At 41.0% G+C, this 21,512-nt stretch overlaps 3 protein-coding genes and 1 long non-coding RNA gene across 5 annotated transcripts in view; 2 read left to right on the top strand and 2 right to left on the bottom strand.

Annotated features, from left to right (window-relative positions):
- Nucleotides 1–11,604, bottom strand: part of LOC5500419 (formin-like protein 6) — a 39,802-nt gene extending 28,198 nt beyond the window's left edge. Inside the window, exons 1-5 of one of the 2 annotated variants that reach the window (XM_048721165.1) lie at nucleotides 11,253–11,604; nucleotides 9,656–9,706; nucleotides 9,241–9,411; nucleotides 8,666–8,758; nucleotides 8,332–8,412 (exon numbers count right to left, since the gene is read on the bottom strand). In XM_048721165.1, the coding sequence (XP_048577122.1) occupies nucleotides 8,332–8,412; nucleotides 8,666–8,758; nucleotides 9,241–9,411; nucleotides 9,656–9,706; nucleotides 11,253–11,468 (612 nt within the window). In that variant the 5' untranslated portion in view covers nucleotides 11,469–11,604. Of the gene's footprint in view, nucleotides 1–8,331; nucleotides 8,413–8,665; nucleotides 8,759–9,240; nucleotides 9,412–9,655; nucleotides 9,707–9,816; nucleotides 9,938–11,252 lie in introns of those variants that run through there. The other variant, XM_048721166.1, reaches the window with a different exon arrangement.
- Nucleotides 11,605–11,813: 209 nt separating this feature from the next.
- On the top strand, nucleotides 11,814–16,493 carry LOC5500415. The gene is made up of 2 exons (XM_001621819.3): nucleotides 11,814–12,737; nucleotides 14,661–16,493. The coding sequence occupies exons 1-2, from the start codon at nucleotides 11,850–11,852 to the stop codon at nucleotides 15,726–15,728; spliced, it is 1,956 nt and encodes a 651-aa protein (XP_001621869.2). The 5' UTR covers nucleotides 11,814–11,849; the 3' UTR covers nucleotides 15,729–16,493.
- LOC116606931 lies at nucleotides 12,915–14,661 on the bottom strand. The gene is made up of 2 exons (XR_004292153.2): nucleotides 14,022–14,661; nucleotides 12,915–13,946 (listed from the first exon to the last, which is right to left on the bottom strand). It is a non-coding gene; the product is annotated as an uncharacterized LOC116606931 (long non-coding RNA).
- Nucleotides 16,494–18,939: 2,446 nt separating the features above from the next.
- LOC5500416 (protein Wnt-8a) lies at nucleotides 18,940–21,275 on the top strand. Its single transcript, XM_032368848.2, has 5 exons — nucleotides 18,940–19,088; nucleotides 19,197–19,224; nucleotides 19,516–19,672; nucleotides 20,071–20,327; nucleotides 20,632–21,275. Exons 1-5 carry the CDS (start codon nucleotides 19,018–19,020, stop codon nucleotides 21,106–21,108), a joined length of 990 nt encoding a protein of 329 aa, XP_032224739.1. The 5' UTR covers nucleotides 18,940–19,017; the 3' UTR covers nucleotides 21,109–21,275.
- The last annotated feature ends 237 nt before the right edge of the window (nucleotides 21,276–21,512 follow it).

Below are 21,512 nucleotides of genomic sequence, written 5' to 3'. Positions count from 1 at the left end.
TGTTGGTGACATGGTAGATGTGGTTGATGGTGTTGGTGACATGGTAGATGTGGTTGATGGTGTTGGTGACATGGTAGATGTGGTTGAATGCGTTGGTGACATGGTAGATGTGGTTGATGGTGTTGGTGACATGGTAGATGTGGTTGGTGGTATTGGTAACATGGTAGATGTGGTTGATGGTGTTGGTAACCTGGTAGATGTGGATGATGGTGTTGGTGACATGGTAGATGTGAGTGATGGTGTTGGTGACATGGTAGATGTGGTTGATGGTGCTGGTAACATGGTAGGTGTGGCTGATGGTGTTGGTGACATGGTATATGTGGTTGATGGTGTTGGTGACATGGTAGATGTGGATGATGGTGTTGGTGACATGGTAGATGTGGTTGATGTGGCTGGTAACATGGTAGATGTGGATGATGGTGCTGGTGACACGGTAGATGTAGATGATGGTGTTGGTGACATGGTAGATGTGGTTGATGAGGTTGGTAACATGGTAGATAAGGGTTGATGGTGTTGGTGACATGGTAGATGTGGCTGATGGTGTTGGTGACATGGTAGATGTGGTTGATGGTGTTGGTAACATGGTAGATGTGGATGATGGTGTTGGTGACATGGTAGATGTGGTTGATGGTGTTGGTGACATTGTAGATGTGGCTGATGGTGTTGGTGACATGGTAGATGTGGATGATGATGTTGGTGACATGGTAGATGTGGCTGATGGTGTTGGTAACATGATAAATGTGGATGATGGTGTTGGTGACATGGTAGATGTGGTTGATGGTGTTGGTGACATGGTAGATGTGGTTGATGGTGTTGGTAACATGGTAGATGTGGTTGATGGTGTTGGTAACCTGGTAAATGTGGCTGATGGTGTTGGTGACATGGTAGATGTGGTTAATGGTGTTGGTGACATGGTAGATGTGGTTGATGGTGTTGGTGACATGGTAGATGTGGCTGATGGTGCTGGTGACATGGTAGATGTGGATGATGGTGTTGGTAACATGGTAGATGTGGTTGATGGTGTTGGTGACATGGTAGATGTGGTTGATGGTGTTGGTAACATGGTAGATGTGGTTGATGCGGTTGGTAACATTGTATATGTGGTTGATGGTGTTGGTGGCATGGTAGATGTGGCTGATGGTGTTGGTGACATGGTAGATGTGGTTGATGGTGTTGGTAACATGGTAGATGTGGTTGATGGTGTTGGTAACATGGTAGATGTTGCTGATGGTGTTGGTAACATGGTAGATGTTGCTGATGGTGTTGGTAACATGGTAGATGTGGCTTATGGTGCTGGTGACATGGTAGATGTGGATGATGGTGTTGGTGACATGGTAGTTGTGGCTGATGGTGTTGGTGGCATGGTAGTTGTGGCTGATGGTGTTGGTGACATGGTAGTTGTGGCTGATGGTGTTGGTGACATGGTAGATGTGGTTGATGGCGTTGGTGACATGGTAGATGTGGTTGATGGTGTTGGTGACATTGTAGATGTGAATGATGGTGTTGGTAACATGGTAGATGTGGCTGATGGTGTTGGTAACACGGTAGATGTGGCTGATGGTGCTGGTGACATGGTAGATGTGGTTGATGGTGTTGGTAACATTGTAGATGTGGCTGATGGTGTTGGTGACATGGTAGATGTGGCTGATGGTGTTGGTGACATGGTAGTTGTGGCTGATGGTGTTGGTGACATGGTAGATGTGGTTGATGGCGTTGGTGACATGGTAGATGTGGCTGATGGTGTTGGTGACATGGTAGATGTGGCTGATGGTGTTGGTAACATGGTAGATGTGGCTGATGGTGTTGGTGAAATGGTAGATGCGAGTGATGGTGTTGGTAACATGGTAGATGTGGATGATGGTGTTGGTAACATGGTAGATGTGGTTGGTAACTTGGTAGATGTGGTTGATGGTGTTGGTGACATGGTAGATGTGGTTGATGGTGTTGGTGACATGGTAGATGTGGTTGATGGTGTTGGTGACATGGTAGATGTGGTTGATGGTGTTGGTGACATGGTAGATGTGGTTGAATGCGTTGGTGACATGGTAGATGTGGTTGATGGTGTTGGTGACATGGTAGATGTGGCTGATGGTGCTGGTGACATGGTAGATGTGGATGATGGTGTTGGTAACATGGTAGATGTGGTTGATGGTGTTGGTGACATGGTAGATGTGGTTGATGGTGTTGGTAACATGGTAGATGTGGTTGATGCGGTTGGTAACATTGTATATGTGGTTGATGGTGTTGGTGGCATGGTAGATGTGGCTGATGGTGTTGGTGACATGGTAGATGTGGTTGATGGTGTTGGTAACATGGTAGATGTGGTTGATGGTGTTGGTAACATGGTAGATGTTGCTGATGGTGTTGGTAACATGGTAGATGTTGCTGATGGTGTTGGTAACATGGTAGATGTGGCTGATGGTGCTGGTGACATGGTAGATGTGGATGATGGTGTTGGTGACATGGTAGTTGTGGCTGATGGTGTTGGTGACATGGTAGTTGTGGCTGATGGTGTTGGTGACATGGTAGTTGTGGCTGATGGTGTTGGTGACATGGTAGATGTGGTTGATGGCGTTGGTGACATGGTAGATGTGGTTGATGGTGTTGGTGACATTGTAGATGTGAATGATGGTGTTGGTAACATGGTAGATGTGGCTGATGGTGTTGGTAACACGGTAGATGTGGCTGATGGTGCTGGTGACATGGTAGATGTGGTTGATGGTGTTGGTAACATTGTAGATGTGGCTGATGGTGTTGGTGACATGGTAGATGTGGCTGATGGTGTTGGTGACATGGTAGTTGTGGCTGATGGTGTTGGTGACATGGTAGATGTGGTTGATGGCGTTGGTGACATGGTAGATGTGGTTGATGGTGTTGGTGACATGGTAGATGTGGCTGATGGTGTTGGTAACATGGTAGATGTGGCTGATGGTGTTGGTGACATGGTAGATGCGAGTGATGGTGTTGGTAACATGGTAGATGTGGATGATGGTGTTGGTAACATGGTAGATGTGGTTGGTAACTTGGTAGATGTGGTTGATGGTGTTGGTGACATGGTAGATGTGGTTGATGGTGTTGGTGACATGGTAGATGTGGTTGATGGTGTTGGTGACATGGTAGATGTGGTTGATGGTGTTGGTGACATGGTAGATGTGGTTGAATGCGTTGGTGACATGGTAGATGTGGTTGATGGTGTTGGTGACATGGTAGATGTGGTTGGTGGTATTGGTAACATGGTAGATGTGGTTGATGGTGTTGGTAACCTGGTAGATGTGGATGATGGTGTTGGTGACATGGTATATGTGGTTGATGGTGTTGGTGACATGGTAGATGTGGTTGATGGTGCTGGTAACATGGTAGATGTGGCTGATGGTGTTGGTGACATGGTATATGTGGTTGATGGTGTTGGTGACATGGTAGATGTGGATGATGGTGTTGGTGACATGGTAGATGTGGTTGATGTGGCTGGTAACATGGTAGATGTGGATGATGGTGCTGGTGACACGGTAGATGTAGATGATGGTGTTGGTGACATGGTAGATGTGGTTGATGAGGTTGGTAACATGGTAGATAAGGGTTGATGGTGTTGGTGACATGGTAGATGTGGCTGATGGTGTTGGTGACATGGTAGATGTGGTTGATGGTGTTGGTAACATGGTAGATGTGGATGATGGTGTTGGTGACATGGTAGATGTGGTTGATGGTGTTGGTGACATTGTAGATGTGGCTGATGGTGTTGGTGACATGGTAGATGTGGATGATGATGTTGGTGACATGGTAGATGTGGCTGATGGTGTTGGTAACATGATAAATGTGGATGATGGTGTTGGTGACATGGTAGATGTGGTTGATGGTGTTGGTGACATGGTAGATGTGGTTGATGGTGTTGGTAACATGGTAGATGTGGTTGATGGTGTTGGTAACCTGGTAAATGTGGCTGATGGTGTTGGTGACATGGTAGATGTGGTTAATGGTGTTGGTGACATGGTAGATGTGGTTGATGGTGTTGGTGACATGGTAGATGTGGCTGATGGTGCTGGTGACATGGTAGATGTGGATGATGGTGTTGGTAACATGGTAGATGTGGTTGATGGTGTTGGTGACATGGTAGATGTGGTTGATGGTGTTGGTAACATGGTAGATGTGGTTGATGCGGTTGGTAACATTGTATATGTGGTTGATGGTGTTGGTGGCATGGTAGATGTGGCTGATGGTGTTGGTGACATGGTAGATGTGGTTGATGGTGTTGGTAACATGGTAGATGTGGTTGATGGTGTTGGTAACATGGTAGATGTTGCTGATGGTGTTGGTAACATGGTAGATGTTGCTGATGGTGTTGGTAACATGGTAGATGTGGCTGATGGTGCTGGTGACATGGTAGATGTGGATGATGGTGTTGGTGACATGGTAGTTGTGGCTGATGGTGTTGGTGACATGGTAGTTGTGGCTGATGGTGTTGGTGACATGGTAGTTGTGGCTGATGGTGTTGGTGACATGGTAGATGTGGTTGATGGCGTTGGTGACATGGTAGATGTGGTTGATGGTGTTGGTGACATTGTAGATGTGAATGATGGTGTTGGTAACATGGTAGATGTGGCTGATGGTGTTGGTAACACGGTAGATGTGGCTGATGGTGCTGGTGACATGGTAGATGTGGTTGATGGTGTTGGTAACATTGTAGATGTGGCTGATGGTGTTGGTGACATGGTAGATGTGGCTGATGGTGTTGGTGACATGGTAGATGTGGCTGATGGTGTTGGTAACATGGTAGATGTGGCTGATGGTGTTGGTGACATGGTAGATGCGAGTGATGGTGTTGGTAACATGGTAGATGTGGATGATGGTGTTGGTAACATGGTAGATGTGGTTGGTAACTTGGTAGATGTGGTTGATGGTGTTGGTGACATGGTAGATGTGGTTGATGGTGTTGGTGACATGGTAGATGTGGTTGATGGTGTTGGTGACATGGTAGATGTGGTTGATGGTGTTGGTGACATGGTAGATGTGGTTGAATGCGTTGGTGACATGGTAGATGTGGTTGATGGTGTTGGTGACATGGTAGATGTGGTTGGTGGTATTGGTAACATGGTAGATGTGGTTGATGGTGTTGGTAACCTGGTAGATGTGGATGATGGTGTTGGTGACATGGTAGATGTGAGTGATGGTGTTGGTGACATGGTAGATGTGGTTGATGGTGCTGGTAACATGGTAGATGTGGCTGATGGTGTTGGTGACATGGTATATGTGGTTGATGGTGTTGGTGACATGGTAGATGTGGATGATGGTGTTGGTGACATGGTAGATGTGGTTGATGTGGCTGGTAACATGGTAGATGTGGATGATGGTGCTGGTGACACGGTAGATGTAGATGATGGTGTTGGTGACATGGTAGATGTGGTTGATGAGGTTGGTAACATGGTAGATAAGGGTTGATGGTGTTGGTGACATGGTAGATGTGGCTGATGGTGTTGGTGACATGGTAGATGTGGTTGATGGTGTTGGTAACATGGTAGATGTGGATGATGGTGTTGGTGACATGGTAGATTTGGTTGATGGTGTTGGTGACATTGTAGATGTGGCTGATGGTGTTGGTGACATGGTAGATGTGGATGATGATGTTGGTGACATGGTAGATGTGGCTGATGGTGTTGGTAACATGATAAATGTGGATGATGGTGTTGGTGACATGGTAGATGTGGTTGATGGTGTTGGTGACATGGTAGATGTGGTTGATGGTGTTGGTAACATGGTAGATGTGGTTGATGGTGTTGGTAACCTGGTAAATGTGGCTGATGGTGTTGGTGACATGGTAGATGTGGTTAATGGTGTTGGTGACATGGTAGATGTGGTTGATGGTGTTGGTGACATGGTAGTTGTGGCTGATGGTGTTGGTGACATGGTAGATGTGGTTGATGGCGTTGGTGACATGGTAGATGTGGTTGATGGTGTTGGTGACATTGTAGATGTGAATGATGGTGTTGGTAACATGGTAGATGTGGCTGATGGTGTTGGTAACACGGTAGATGTGGCTGATGGTGCTGGTGACATGGTAGATGTGGTTGATGGTGTTGGTAACATTGTAGATGTGGCTGATGGTGTTGGTGACATGGTAGATGTGGCTGATGGTGTTGGTGACATGGTAGTTGTGGCTGATGGTGTTGGTGACATGGTAGATGTGGTTGATGGCGTTGGTGACATGGTAGATGTGGTTGATGGTGTTGGTGACATTGTAGATGTGGCTGATGGTGTTGGTGACATGGTAGATGTGGATGATGATGTTGGTGACATGGTAGATGTGGCTGATGGTGTTGATGACATGGTAGATGTTGCTGATGGTGTTGGTAACATGATAAATGTGGATGATGGTTTTGGTGACATGGTAGATGTGGTTGATGGTGTTGGTGACATGGTAGATGTGGTTGATGGTGTTGGTAACATGGTAGATGTGGTTGATGGTGTTGGTAACCTGGTAAATGTGGCTGATGGTGTTGGTGACATGGTAGATGTGGCTGATGGTGTTGGTGACATGGTAGATGTGGTTGATTGTGTTGGTGACATGGTAGATGTGGTTGATGGTGTTGGTGACATGGTAGATGTGGTTGGTGGTGTTGGTGACATGGTAGATGTGGTTGATGTGGCTGGTAACATGGTAGATGTGGATGATGGTGTTGGTGACACGGTAGATGTGGATGATAGTGTTGGTGACATGGTAGATGTGGTTGATGGTGTTGGTGACACGGTAGATGTAGATGATGGTGTTGGTGACATGGTAGATGTGGTTGATGCGGTTGATAACATGGTAGATGTGGTTGATGGTGTTGGTAACATGGTAGATGTGGTTGATGGTGTTGGTGACATGGTAGATGTGGTTGATGGTGTTGGTAACATGGTAGATGTGGATGATGGTGTTGGTGACATGGTAGATGTGGCTGATGGTGTTGATGACATGGTAGATGTTGCTGATGGTGTTGGTAACATGATAAATGTGGATGATGGTTTTGGTGACATGGTAGATGTGGTTGATGGTGTTGGTGACATGGTAGATGTGGTTGATGGTGTTGGTAACATGGTAGATGTGGTTGATGGTGTTGGTAACCTGGTAAATGTGGCTGATGGTGTTGGTGACATGGTAGATGTGGTTGATGGTGTTGGTGACATGGTAGATGTGGTTGATTGTGTTGGTGACATGGTAGATGTGGTTGATGGTGTTGGTGACATGGTAGATGTGGTTGGTGGTGTTGGTGACATGGTAGATGTGGTTGATGTGGCTGGTAACATGGTAGATGTGGATGATGGTGTTGGTGACACGGTAGATGTGGATGATAGTGTTGGTGACATGGTAGATGTGGTTGATGGTGTTGGTGACACGGTAGATGTAGATGATGGTGTTGGTGACATGGTAGATGTGGTTGATGCGGTTGATAACATGGTAGATGTGGTTGATGGTGTTGGTAACATGGTAGATGTGGTTGATGGTGTTGGTGACATGGTAGATGTGGTTGATGGTGTTGGTAACATGGTAGATGTGGATGATGGTGTTGGTGACATGGTAGATGTGGTTGATGCCATTGGTGACATGGTAGATGTGGTTGATGGTGTTGGTGACATGGTAGATGTGGTTGATGGTGTTGGTAACATGGTAGATGTGAATGATGCAGTTGGTTACACGGTAGATGTGGATGATGGTGTTGGTGACATGGTAGATGTGGTTGATGCAGTTGGTAACATGGTAGATGTGGATGATGGTGTTGGTGACATGGTAGATGTGGTTGATGGTGTTGGTGATACGGTAGATGTGGTTGATGGTGTTGGTGACATGGTAGATGTAGATGATGGTGTTGGTGACATGGTATATGTAGATGATGGTGTTGGTGACATGGTAGATGTGGATGATGGTGTTGGTAACATGTTAGATGTGGTTGATGGTGTTGGTGATAGGGTAGATGTGGTTGATGGTGTTGGTGACATGATAGATGTAGATGATGGTGTTGGTGACATGGTAGATGTAGATGATGGTGTTGGTGACATGTTAGATGTTGCTGATGGTGTTGGTAACATGGTAGATGTGGTTGATGGCATTAGGGACATGGTGTAGAACCTTGGTGAATGATTGATTAGAAGTTTTCTTGCAAAAAAGATTGTTGTTTTTTCAAATGTAAAAAATAGCAAGGCGAGGCTGATCGAAATTCTTTAAGCAGCCAAGGGAGGTCCCATGCCTCCCTCCCCCACCTCTAGCTACATGTCAGAATGATGTTGCTAATGATGATAATTATGATGATGATAATGAGGTTGATGATGGTAACAGTGATGGTAATGGTGATGACATCATACCTTGTTCTTTTCTTCTGTTGTATCAGCGTCAAGTTCATAGTCATGATGATCCTCGATATAGATGAAGAATCGTACACCGTCCTACAAATTACCAAACAGTAAAAAATGACCACAGCCTAGGGGAGTACATATGATGGAGGAAAGAGGCATGAAGAATTGCACACTAACCTAAGAATAACCAAGCAGATAACAGTACGATTTAGAGATTATAATGACTTTTCTGTAAAAGTGAAGCAGGATTAAACATTTATTGGTAGGGACTTCTTCTAAGGAATAGGTACTTTAAGATGTTTTTTAATATTTCAAAAAATGTAAATTTATGCTATGGGCATACCTCACTGTCAAATCCTCTGATCTGGGAGAAGCAGAATTTCTTGCCTCTTGCACCTTTTTGGATTGTGCACAAGACTTTCTCTTGGAAGTCAAACTGTTGGAAAATAGGTCAATAAAAACATTACTATGGCATGTGCAGTGTTTATCTAATGATAAATCTTGAGAGCATGACTATCCGAATAAAAAAATCAGTATTCAAAATCTTAAAAATTGAAGGTGCCTTTAAATTTGGCAAGAAAATTTCAATATATTGTAATAACAGATATTGTAATTGCTGTACAAAATGATATTAAGAAAAAGAAATTCTGGTACCCCAATAGACATGATATCTTAGGACAATATGCTTCCTTAAAACCTAGGATGAACAGTCTCAAGTATTTGTGATAAATAAATATGTCTTTAAGAGTGGAATACATTTACAAACATTTAATTATAAAAGTAACACCTAGGCAGACACAAAATGGTCAATCACATTGAATAAGAGTTTACAAAACATGTATGTGCGAGACAACTATGAAAACTGTCACAATGAAATTCCTGCAAGTAAACTAATTGCAAACTTTAAGCATTACATACTTGGAGAATTCTCCTTGAGCATGAGGTTCTATGTCTGTTGTATTTGTAGACACCAAAATTAAAGATTTTTTCCTCTGCATCATTGGAGATGCTGTCATCAAAGCTGGAAGGAGCTCCCAATCCCATCTCTTCTGCATGCTGCATTGCTTCCTCTATTGTTAGCTTGCCATCCTTGGGAGATTTAAAAGAAAAACATGAAGAAAAAGCCATTGTAAAGCCCCTCTAAAATGCTGCAAACAGTGTGGTGGCAAACAGTAAGGTGATCAATTAAGAGATAAGGTTGTAATCTTATCATCAAACATGCCTTGACAAGAAGTTTGCTGTAATTATTTTGATTATCACAGCATAAATTACAAATATCAAAGTAAGCCACTTGTAAACGGCAGATTAAATGGCATAAATAGATTCTGTTTACCTTGACTAAGTTTAGGATCTTGATTCTCTCTGCATCTCCTTCCTTCTGCTCCTATAAAGATATACAACAAGTCATACCATAAGCAAAATGTTTATGACAAACACTATCAAATTGCTGCTCTAAAGATGATGTGTCACTTCAAGATGCAAGCCTATACATGCCTCATCATGAATAGAATAAAATTTTGACTGAAAAGACATGGCTTTTTCTCCTGAGCTTGGGAATTTCTTGGTTTTAATGATATTCTAGTGTTGGATGTGCATGTACCAGACCCTAGGGAGCACAGGGTGTGAAACCCAACACTACTTCCTGTCCCAAAAGGAGCCAGGGTCAAGAGGAGATCACCAGATGATAAGCGACTCAATTAGTGTCACACAACTGCTAAAAGACCCTCAAAGGATAATGTCACACAACTGCTAACGTTTTGAATGACCATGTCACACAACTGCAAAAAGACCCTCAAAGGATAATGTCACACAACTGCTTAAGTTCCCTGAATGACATTGTCACGCATCTGCTAAAAGACCCTCAAAAGGAAATGATAATGTCACACAACTGCTAAATTTCCCTCAAATGTTAATGTCACACAACAGCAATAAGCCCCCTAAAACGACAATGCCAACAGCTGCTAAATAGAATAACCAGTATCAAGGTGAAAGTCTTGTGTTATTTGTTTAGGTGAATTGACAGGCTTTTTAGAAAATTCTGAAAAACGTTACCAGCTAAATGAAGCTTTTGAAATAAAAGAGCAGAGAATACTTTTTCTTTTTTTTTTTTGTTTGATGGAAGATTTGTTCCTGCTTGTCTATTCTTACTTTTTAAAAAAAAATGCATACCCTTTGCCTCAAGTCTTGCAGGTATGACTAGAATTTCAACATAGCAAGGAACCTAGTTTTGTTTGCACGCAATTAACCCATCAGCATTGACTACATGGTTTTGATAACCTGTTGACAACAATACAATTACCTTCCATATTTTAATTGTTTTATATTAAATGACGCTGATTTGCCAGTGACATCTAGAATACAAACATTTCTAATTGTCTTGTGACAGTGTACTTTTTCTAAGAAACTTAAACAATGACCGCTCGTGTTCTATGGGATTTAGGGCACTTACAAAAAAAATGTTGTTTATTCGTGACTTAAATCCAAAGGAACACTCGCAGCTATTATCTAACCCTTACTTAGATTTAAAGGTAAGAATATGTGTGCAAACAGGAATGTGACTAATAAACATAAGGAAAACCTCTAAATAGATAAAATTAATTATGAAATTAAATGGAACACTGTCTAATAGCTGGTGAGCAATTTAGATTTATCACAGAGGGGGCGTGAATTACTCTCCAAGAACTTATTATTTCAACCGGAAACTCGTGCAAAAATACATCTACGTGAAGCTATCGAAACCCCTAAACAATGACCATGTAGTTATAGTGTATTTATCTTAACGATTATCTTATATCTGTGAATGTAGGGTCAATCTCTAACGAGTTTGTGGAATGTTATCGAATTGTTTTGAAATGGTTTTTGAGAATGATTCACTCGTTCTGCTTGGGTAGGCCCAAAGAGTGATAACTTATGTAGGTTTTAGGACATACCTCCCATTGTCGAGGGCTTGGTTCCTCTGTCAATATAGGTTGTCCCTTTATTTGCTCGATGCTTTTGCTCTTTTTGGACGTGTGACGTAGCGAGCCAAGAAAGCCTTTCTTCTTCACGCTTCCAGGGCTAGCATTTCGTGCTGTGGAAGAGATGGAATCGTCAGAACTCCTCCTAGAATTAGGGCTAGTGTCTTCGACAGAATCTCCACGCCTCATGACAAGAGTTTCTGTCTTGAGTTGATAATTGCGAAGATTTAAAAAATAAAACTCATTCAAACTCTTCTCTCTTCTGCACTAGTACATTGCACGTTTTGCACGCGTGTCTAATTTCTAACAGAGGACTGGGCAGAGTCCTTGTTACATGGGAAGGGATGGAGATTTTACCACTCTTCTTTACACGACTAGCTTTATTTTATGCTTGGAGTTAAATATCTTAGATTAATTTGTATACATTTTCAGCTTAAATGAAATCCATTCCGTCCAGTTAAAATACCTTTATGTGTATTTATGAGTTTCGTTTTTTTCTCGATGATGAGTTTACCCACCCCTCTCTAACCGTACTATTGTCACCTTTGTTGACGAGTGTTCATTTCCAAGATGGCGGTCCTGTTGTTTCTGCCCGATCAAAAAAACGCAGGATTTTTAACGCTTCCAGATGAAATTTGTGGTCTGATTTTTAGTTATCTGCATCCAATAGACGACAGTCTACTGAGGCTTGCTGTTGTTTGTCGACGATGGCGGGACATTATTTATAATACGCCAATATTATGGAAAAATCTCTCAACTACATCAGCAAACAACCTAGTTCTCTCAGCATCAACAAAGCCGTTATTCGATAAACAAGAACACGAGAATTATGAGCGGAAAATGGCTTTCAAAGTCGCAGATATACTTCAACGATTCGGACGCTTCGTGTTTCGACTAAACGCAAAGAATATAAGCGAGCAAAATTTAAAGAGAGTGTCGATATTCAGCTATTTGAGGGATTTGAAATCGCTCAGAGTGATAAGGTTGAATCTTCCTTGCGAGAAAAGGCTTCTTTCAGCTTTAGGGGATAGCAACAAACTGGAAGAATTCACGGCTCGAGGAGTAAGACTTCGTCCGAGAGAAAAACAGCTGTGCAGGATACCTGAGGAAATCTTACTAGAACTAGGAGATACATTCCCAAGTCTCAAAAAGTTGACTCTTTGTGATTTTTACATCTCGTTTGATACAGTTTCGGAGGCATTAGCAAAGCTACCATTATTGAATGAGCTCCGAGTAAAGTATCGTTTGGAGGGAGGCTGTTATGGCGGAATGGACAGTTCTTACATTCGTAACTACAGGCGATGCGATGCAGGCCTCTTTCTGTTGCTCCTGTCAAGATCTGAATACGCTAATAGGGTTGTTGGAATAAGTCTTGAAGATGTACATATTAGCGGAACATTTCTTAAAGAATTGATGGACAATTTCAAGTCATTGAAGAAATTCAAGCTGGAGACATTTGTAAGTTGAATATGGGACTAAGTGCACAAGAGTTACAAGTGCACTTTTTTTAAATATTTTCAGCCAAGTAGACTGTTTTTGTGGTAGCTGTGCATCCCGGGGGGGAGGGGGAACTCTCCAGAAAAGTAGACTGTAGTAATTGTCCTATCTCTTAGGGTATAAATTTCGACCAACTGCTATTCTTTAGGGGGTGTTTAATGTTTTTTTCCAATTCTGCTTTCTCTTGGGTTAACAATTCCTTAAACAACACCCAATTCCCTATCTCTTAGGGGTAAGAATCACCTCTAAAGTGCTATCCCTTAGGGAAAGTTAATTTATTATCCCGAGGAAGGGGCATGAGGATACTGTCGGGGGTCCTCGAGAATTTTTTTAGGTCTAAAGTGGGGGCATTGAAAGTGTTTGGATTTTAAAAGGAGGGTCACTGATTCCTTTGGGTGTTGTCTCTACTATGTAATTTGACGAAGTATCTAATCAGACTTATTCGTTTAACTTGTCTCGGTTTTTGGGCAGTTATTTGGCATGCACAATCCAGTAGTCCAGAAGCCACATTTTATCTACCCAATGCAAACTTGTATACACCCTAAATACATCTTTTTATGGTTTCCGCTATATAATATTATAAAGTGCTTATGTCCCATATCCAAAATATAAACAAAACATTTTAATACTATAAGCACTTATTCTCCATCATCAAAATCCCCGCTCATATCTGATTCACTGTCTTCCTCTCTCTCTCTCTTTTTTCTTTTTTCTCATGCTTCATTTTTGTTGCAAGGAGAAGACCAAAAAGCCTTTTTGTTACTTTTACGTCATCTATAGCATTAACCATTATCAGGTTGCAACCTGGAGTTAGTCGCATCTTTGAGAAATTGAGTGCCTTCACTTTTTCCTGAATTAATGTTTTCAGCCAATTTCTTCCCCTCCACTTTCTGTCCAGCTTGCAGATCGCGTTCCTTTACATTGCATTGCTGTTCCTTTCTTTGCTCCTTCTTTCTTCTATTATCAGGAGGGGGAGGCATCGAAAATATGGGGGGAGCGTAAGGGGGGGCATGGAAAATTTTGTTCCTCCTGCAGGAGGGTATATACTGTCGTCAATAGAAGCTGCATTTCCACTTAGATGCTTAAGTGGCACTTGCCTTTGCTTGAGTCATCAGAACTGCTTTTGGTGTTCTGATAGGCCAGTACCCTTACCTACTCCTTTCCCCTCCCCTGAGAAAAGAGATGGTATTTTATTGGGCTAGTTCAAATGCTGTGTCAGATCTCTGATGGTTATTGAGAACTCACCCTCCTCATCGTAAGTATTGATATTTCCCATGGCACATTATTCCCTGTTGTTAAAAGAAAAAAAATATATCAGTATATTAAAATTACCGATAGAGGATTAGAATTAGCAATAGAGGTAATCTGGTAATGGCTGTAGATATCACGATAATAAAAATTATAATAATCATATAAATATAATGATTATAGCCTTCTATCTTTGGACCTTTTGCTTAATTGAGATCCCTCTTTTATCCCCCATTTTGTGGAATGCAACAATATCTGAGTATTTTTATCCTTGTACACCCAGACAGAAAATATGTACAGATCTTAGTTTTTATATATTCCCTGTCATATGTTTTTTTCTTCAAGCCAAGAGGGGGGGATATTTTCTGCATTTAAGCATCTATGCAGATTTTTTTTTATCCACTTAACACTTACTGCTGTGATGGTCATGAATGCCTTTAAATGAAAGGCAAGAAGGGTGTAGCTGGCAATAGGCTAGGAGGCTCTTGGCAGGGCCATGGTCATAACAATATTGAAATATATATAAAAATCCATAACTGGACAGTTGATTCCCCTTTCTTGAAATCCAGCTTTCGGTGCCATTTTTGTGGATCTTTATGTGCCCCTGATACCTTTATTTTTTTTATTTTTTTTTAGATTGATGACTTGCAGCCCCCTATTGACGATGTGAACATTGAGTCCGATTCACTGCAAGAGATTGTTATCTGGGATATAAGCAACATCAGGACTATCAACATGGTCATACCCAATGCACGCAAGCTCTTCATCTCAGACCTACATCTTGATTCACTGAAGATTTATGCCCCTAACCTAGACAACCTGCGCCTTGGACCCTTGCGCTCATTTGACGAGAACCTAGAGTCGTTTTACCTTGAGACTGGGAACTTGACAAGTCTAGAAGTCACTGAGCTTGGACAACTGACAAGTTTTGCTTTGGAGACGTTTGAATCAATATTGTATAAGAACCCAAAGCTGGAAAATCTTGTGATTGAAGCATTTGCTCGTCGGTTGTGTCTAAACCAGGAGTCGTGTCCTTGCCTAAACATGTTGTGTATCACTGGAGCAGTGGATGATGTAGAAGCATCTGGGAATCACTTGCGAAGACTGGAAATAAGCGGCGACTGCTTGAACCCAGATAGTATTGCTTTGAGGGAGGTATCCCTGACGGCACGAGACTGTGAACTGGTAGATATCTGTCACATGCCAAACCTCAGTACAGTGAATCTCCGATGTGACACAATCAACCTGATGTTTCTAAGTGACTGCATAGACGAGTTAATCCAAACTCGCTGTGCTACCTGTATCATCCTGAAAAGGACCAACATCCGTACTCTTGATATTGATAATGTGGCTTTAGGTCGAATTGAATCGAAGGGAGAGAGTAAAATAGACAAACTAAAGATTCGTAACTGCAGTATCGAAAGCCTTCCACAAATAGAACCTTCAGTTGAATCTTTAGAGCTTACGAAGTGTAACGAACTGAAGCATTTCATCTATGCTAGCGAGACTCTAGAGGAACTTTCTTTATCATGGTGTGAGGATTTAGTCAGTATCACCCTGAACTGCCCCGTTCTTCGCAAGCTTAAGATTGGTGATAACCAGTCGCTACATTGTCAAGGCGAGGACCGAGAAGAAATGGAACGAGAAATTCGCGCAAACTGCCCACGAGTGGATATAGTATACCAGATAGAAGATACAAATTGATTTTTTTTAAGTTCAGGAAACTTAGTTAATTAATACGGTTAGCCAGAACATGATGTGTACAGAACTAATACGAATGCTAAGACCAAGTCTCTGAAGTATTTTACGGTTTTTACTGAAACTGGTAGTTTTCGCGCGATATAGTTTTCTCGAACTTTGCCACACTTTTATACGCGAAAGCATAAATGCACACTTGACGACAAAAAGGCAAAAATAATTTTATAAAGTTTGATATTGGTAAATGCAATTGCAATTTTATAACATTATTAATATAAAAGTAAACAGCCTCGTATAATAACCGAGAATTGTCAAGATTAGGCTGAATAGGTACTTATTTTTTAATACACACCGAACAATAAGTCTCTAGACAGAATGCTTGCCTACTTTAATAATAATAATGCTGAACACCAAGTATAAGCCCATGTTTTGTTCAACTACAGAATGCAATACACCAAACATTTATGAAAAGTATCGTCAACCGAAAATCAGAATTTTGACAAAAGATTTAAGTGATCTTTCAAATAAGAACCTATTCTTCCCCACCAAGCTGATTAAGTTCTTATAAAATGGGTGTTAAATATGCCGAATTTTAGCCTGTAGAATAGGATCTTATACGCGGGTATGTATTTTCAATTTCAATTTCATTATTTCATGTCAAGTCAGGGAGTGTTTTTAGTATTTCCTTCCAGTAGCTATACATGAGAGCCATGGTAATCGCCTTCGCCTTCAAACATGAAACCCCAAATAAATGTATAAACTTTGCATGCACTTTCTTGACTTAATTTGTTTTTAAATTACAACATTTTCCTGCTAGACCTCTTCCGGTTAACAACGCCAACAAAATGAGAAATAAGCCTAGTGGTGCGTATCCTTACCTGTCCCGTTATTTGTTTTTCTGGGTTGTCTGTCTGTTTTTTGTGTTTGAAACGAGAGAAAATCAAAGGGGAATGGGACTTCTAAGTAATTTCTAAGAATCTCATATGCTTTGCGACAGCGGGGTTTACTCTCGTCAAAGCATTTAATCTATTTCAGTGATGTAACGAAATTAAAAACCGAAAGTCGTTTGTCATTTGACTTGCTAAAAAACGACATCCAGAGTGTTTGGAGGCATAACCATGTAAATAGTAGATAGAAGAAAATAAGAGAAACTGGGTCAATTAAAAAAAGATGGTTTGTTTTTTAATTTTTTGTACAAGGTTACAACATTTTAGTAAGAAAAAATCCCTTTTTCCACTCCCATTTTGTTGACAAGCATCCATTACTGATTTTGCTTCACACTCTATCGCACACAAAAAACTGTCGAATTTTTCGCCTCTCCATTGTAGCATTGTTTGTATTGTTTTCGACTGTTTATCAGGGCTTTGCCGACACATCGGCGGTGCGACTTTGTAGAAAAGACTAGTGATCTATAAAAGATATCTGTATGGCGGATTTTTCTCTAGCTTATATGTCTACAATTCCCTTCTTTAGTGCTTGCTTCGCGATACTGTTGTATGAAAACCCTTTTCAAGCGAAATGTAAAAAACAAACCACTACTGGTATTTCACCAGTTTCTACTGGACTTAGTAACTTATACCCTTCGAACAAAGAGAAACTCTGTTTACATTTTTACAAAGAGGCATAAAATATTTACCGTTCTAATTACTTTTTCTGTTGATTTAGTTCCCTTATTCCACAACGCCTGGTCATTTAATATTTCTTATTGGACATTTGCCCTTCGAACAAAGGCTTCACTGAGCTTAAGTTGTAAACAAATGTTAAAACTTTATCCACCGCACCAGAAGGAGTGAGCGAGGCATCAGTTGATACATACCACTTGCGCCTTGGTAATAGCAAATTATATATAATCCCTTGAAAAATTAGCAATTTGACTAAACCATTCGTTATCTCATTGTTATACAGTATATTTGATAAGTATGCTATTTTGTATAAACTTGCGAAGCTTGCAAAAGATGTAACGTCTAGATAGTAACTTTTAAAGTTTCCCGCCGCAATAAACTCCATGATCAAATTCCAACCAAATTCCACGCCTTTTTGTTCCTATTTTCTACACCACGCCTACGAAACCATCTAGTTTTTTTAAGCTCGCCTGTAGTCTTTCTAGTTATAATAGCTTTGGTACTTGCATTGACAAGTCTTTTTTCCTTCGTTTTTCACAGCATTCATACATGCCAATGACATTTTCTCGCTGATACAAAGGAAGACATGGCAATTACCTCCTTATTTCTTAAACTTTATAAAATACAATAATTGTATGTTTATTCTAAAACCGTTTACAGTTTTACACTGAATTCATGAAGGTTCGCGAGAACATACCTACAAAAACAAGACATTTACTCTGAAAAAATCACTGGGTGAGTGTTTTGAGGCATAACTAGTAAAAAGTATCAGTGAAACTAGGTCTATTTGTTTTCAGAAAAAAGACTGACTACAACGCATTGCAAAACAACATTTAATATGTCCACTTTGCTGACACGCATTCATAACTGATCCAATGTTTCATACTTTATTGCACACGAAAAACTGTCAAATTTTCGCCTCTCCATTGTAGCATTGTTTGTATTGTTTTCGACTATCACGGCTTTGCCGACACATCGGTGGTGCGACTTTGTAGAAAAAACTTATGATCTATGAAACATAGCTCTATGGTGGATTTTAAATCCCTCATTTTTTCTCTCATTCCACAACGCCTTGTCATTTAATATTTCTTATTGGACTTTAGTGGCATTTGCTCTCCGAACAAAGGCTTCAAAGAGCTTAAAGTGTAAACAAATGTCAAAACTTTATCCATCGCACCAGAGGGGTGAGCAGGGCATCAGTTGAAACTGATACATACCACTTGCGCCTAGGTAATAGCCCTCATACGTTGAACAATCAAAACAAGCCTTTTGATTTAACCTCTAGTTATCGTTATTAGGGTCTTGCAAAAGATGTATATGTATCAACGTCTAGACAGTAACTTCTAGTGCAGTTTACGCTTATTTTTAGCGTTGCGTATGATTTTTTAAACTTTCCCGCCGCAATAAACTCCATGATCAAATTCTAATCAAATTCCTCGCCTCAATTATCCTGTTGTCCAACGCAAGGTTTAGAAAAAGCACATAATGCCTTTTGTTCTGTAGGATATCATGTTTTCCCTTAATTAGGCTCTTTTGTTCCACGCCTTTTGTGATTAACACAAAGCAAGCCAAGCCGCGCGCCATATAAACTGCCTAAGTTAGAAAGTGTGCCATTCAGTCAAAGAGTCAATCACAGAGAGATCACATCCAAACAAGCTAATCTACTACAAGTCATGAACTTCATCGCCTTCTTCGCAGTTTTCGCCATGTGGAGTTCCCTTCAAAGTGCAGAGGCCGGCAAACTGTAATTACTCAGTCTTGTTTTCTTAGCGACTCAAAGGGTAGCGGCAACACATATCAAAATGACCGGCATTTTCTTTGAATCTAATCTGTATCTTTTGGTAATTTTCAGGTCCGCCAAGAAGATTATCCTACTAGAGGTAAGCGTGTTTGTTCTCGGATTATTTTGTGGCACACTTCTAGTAATTATTAGTTGATTACTCTTACAAGTTTGGCGGTGCTAGGGGCGGGAAAGTAAAGTAGATAGGTGTTCATTTTTTTGCTTTTAATCAGTCGTGTTTTAGAAATCATTGATATTCATGAAAAGTTTTTAAATGGATGCGAAGTGTTCTTTGGTAAAAGCGAAGTTTTGCAAAAAGATGAGAACAGGAAGCAAGAAGGTATAAAATACAAGTGTCTTGTTGTAACCATTTTGCGTTTTTCCTCTGCAGTCTTACGAAAAGTTGATCACAATTGTACAGAGCGGAGATGAACTCAGCCTTAAGGAGTGTAAATCACAATTCCAGAACGAGAAATGGAACTGCAGCGTACGATTTGCCTCTAGTAACCGAATGCCTGGCCTACCGAGACTCGCCCCTTCTGCAGCACGTAAGTATGCACTTCTCTTGGAAGTAATTAATAAACTAAAGACTTGCGTCTTCCACATGGGAATACATATTTCTATTCGAGTTCAAGTAGTTATACGCTAGCTTTTGACAATTATTTTTCGGCGAAATGAATTTGCTCGCTCCACTATGAATCTTACATAATCTTGTCCCACTTTTAAGGTATTTTGATATTCTTTGTTTATGTTTAGTGGTCTCTTAGGAAAGGGGAGGTAAGATATCATTGGCTCAGAAATTAAATGTTGGTGGGTAAACAATCACGCAACTCTTATTTTTCTTAAAAAAAAACTGGATCTCAACAAGCAAATTTCCACGTTTAAAGACGTTGATTGAATGATCGTTGTTGACTTATACTAAATATTTATATTTTCTATGTTTCAGCCAACAGAGAACTGGCGTTCGCCCACAGTATACGGGCAGCGGGTGTCACCTATGCTCTGACACGTGACTGCAACAAAGGAATCTTATCTAATTGCGCATGCGTGGAATCCAGCAGAAACCTTGTAAAGGACTGGAGCGGTTGCCATGACAATGTCAAGTTTGGTGATGTGCTGTCGAGGTACTTCTTAAACGGCCTGGAGACTGGGAGCCGGAAGAAGGCACTTATCAACCTACGAAATAATGCTGTTGGACGTCGGGTAAGAATTCGCACCCAGTTTTGTCATCCTAAAAAATACCAAAAATCGGCTTATTGGGAAACGCTAGTGCACATCTTGCGATTGGATATGGTACGCTAAAAATAAGGTTATAATTTTGGATTCTATTTGTTATTTAGTTTCAATTTCCATCTGTTAATTCAAGCAATAAAATATCGTTAATAACCGCGGGTGGTTATTTCTTTTTATATTCTTGCAAATAAGCCGATGGATTTTCCATTGTAAACAATAACAAAGGAGTGGTTGATCGACATTCTTTAATCATGTGATTCTCCTCTGTACGCAGGCTGTGCGCAAGACCCTCAAGGAACAATGCAAATGTCACGGCGTCTCCGGGAGCTGTTTCGCTCAGAGCTGCTGGAAAAGTCTCGCTACCTTCGCCGAGGTCGGCGTCTACCTCAAGCAAAGCTACGAGGAGGCTAAACGAGTCAAAGTCCAAAACAACAAACTCGTACAGAAAATCGCCACGCATGTAATCATACCGCTGGCCAAGAAAGACCGCAGCCTCGTGTTCCTCAAGTCGTCCCCAGACTACTGCCACCCTGACGCGTCCAAGGGATCCACGGGTGTCCTTGGCCGAGTGTGCAGTAGTGATAACCCTGATTACCTCAAGTGTTCAGAGACGTGCATGTCATGTAGGTTTCGCATCGTCAAGAAGCTGATTGTACAGCAGTATCGGTGCAGATGTAAGTTCGTGTGGTGCTGTGACGTGAAGTGCGATATGTGTAAGAGACTGGTTGTCATGGGGACGTGCATGAAGTGAATTAATTACCCAGTTGTAAATATGTAAAAAGAACATCTAATTGATTGCATGTATATAGTTTTATCGCAGGAACACAGGCTTGAAGTTTCGTTAATGACAAAAATATATGAAAAATACAAATATCGAATGTTGCTGTTGAAGATTATTAAACTAGATTAAAAAAAAAACTGTCGTATTAATTTTTGAGGTTTGGGAGCAGTTATATTAAGACATTGATCCCTCAACCGGCCTATACGGGCTTTGAGAACACACACAACCAAACAAAATCATAAATGCAACATAAACACAACAAGATGAAGATACTTAGGCATCAGTCTAAGGGATAAATGCTGTATAAAACTCAGAATAGGTGGGGGGAGGTGTCTGTTTTCAGTCTTTTTTTTTGTAAATTCAGCTCAAAAATA

The sequence above is a fragment of the Nematostella vectensis genome, chromosome 13, assembly GCF_932526225.1.
Source record: "Nematostella vectensis chromosome 13, jaNemVect1.1, whole genome shotgun sequence".
In the NCBI taxonomy this organism is placed as follows: domain Eukaryota; kingdom Metazoa; phylum Cnidaria; class Anthozoa; order Actiniaria; family Edwardsiidae; genus Nematostella; species Nematostella vectensis.
This window is presented reverse-complemented; position numbering and strand designations above follow the sequence as displayed.

What these genes read in the sequence shown, in the direction of transcription:
- LOC5500416 (XM_032368848.2), top strand. Translation starts at nt 19,018, where the DNA reads ATGAACTTCATCGCCTTCTTCGCAGTTTTCGCCATGTGGAGTTCCCTT. An exon ending in AGTGCAGAGGCCGGCAAACT is followed by an intron (nt 19,089 to 19,196) that starts GTAATTACTCAG and finishes GGTAATTTTCAG; the next exon opens with GTCCGCCAAGAAGATTATCC. An exon ending in ATAATGCTGTTGGACGTCGG is followed by an intron (nt 20,328 to 20,631) that starts GTAAGAATTCGC and finishes CTCTGTACGCAG; the next exon opens with GCTGTGCGCAAGACCCTCAA.
- LOC5500415 (XM_001621819.3), top strand. Translation starts at nt 11,850, where the DNA reads ATGGCGGTCCTGTTGTTTCTGCCCGATCAAAAAAACGCAGGATTTTTA. An exon ending in AATTCAAGCTGGAGACATTT is followed by an intron (nt 12,738 to 14,660) that starts GTAAGTTGAATA and finishes ATTTTTTTTTAG; the next exon opens with ATTGATGACTTGCAGCCCCC.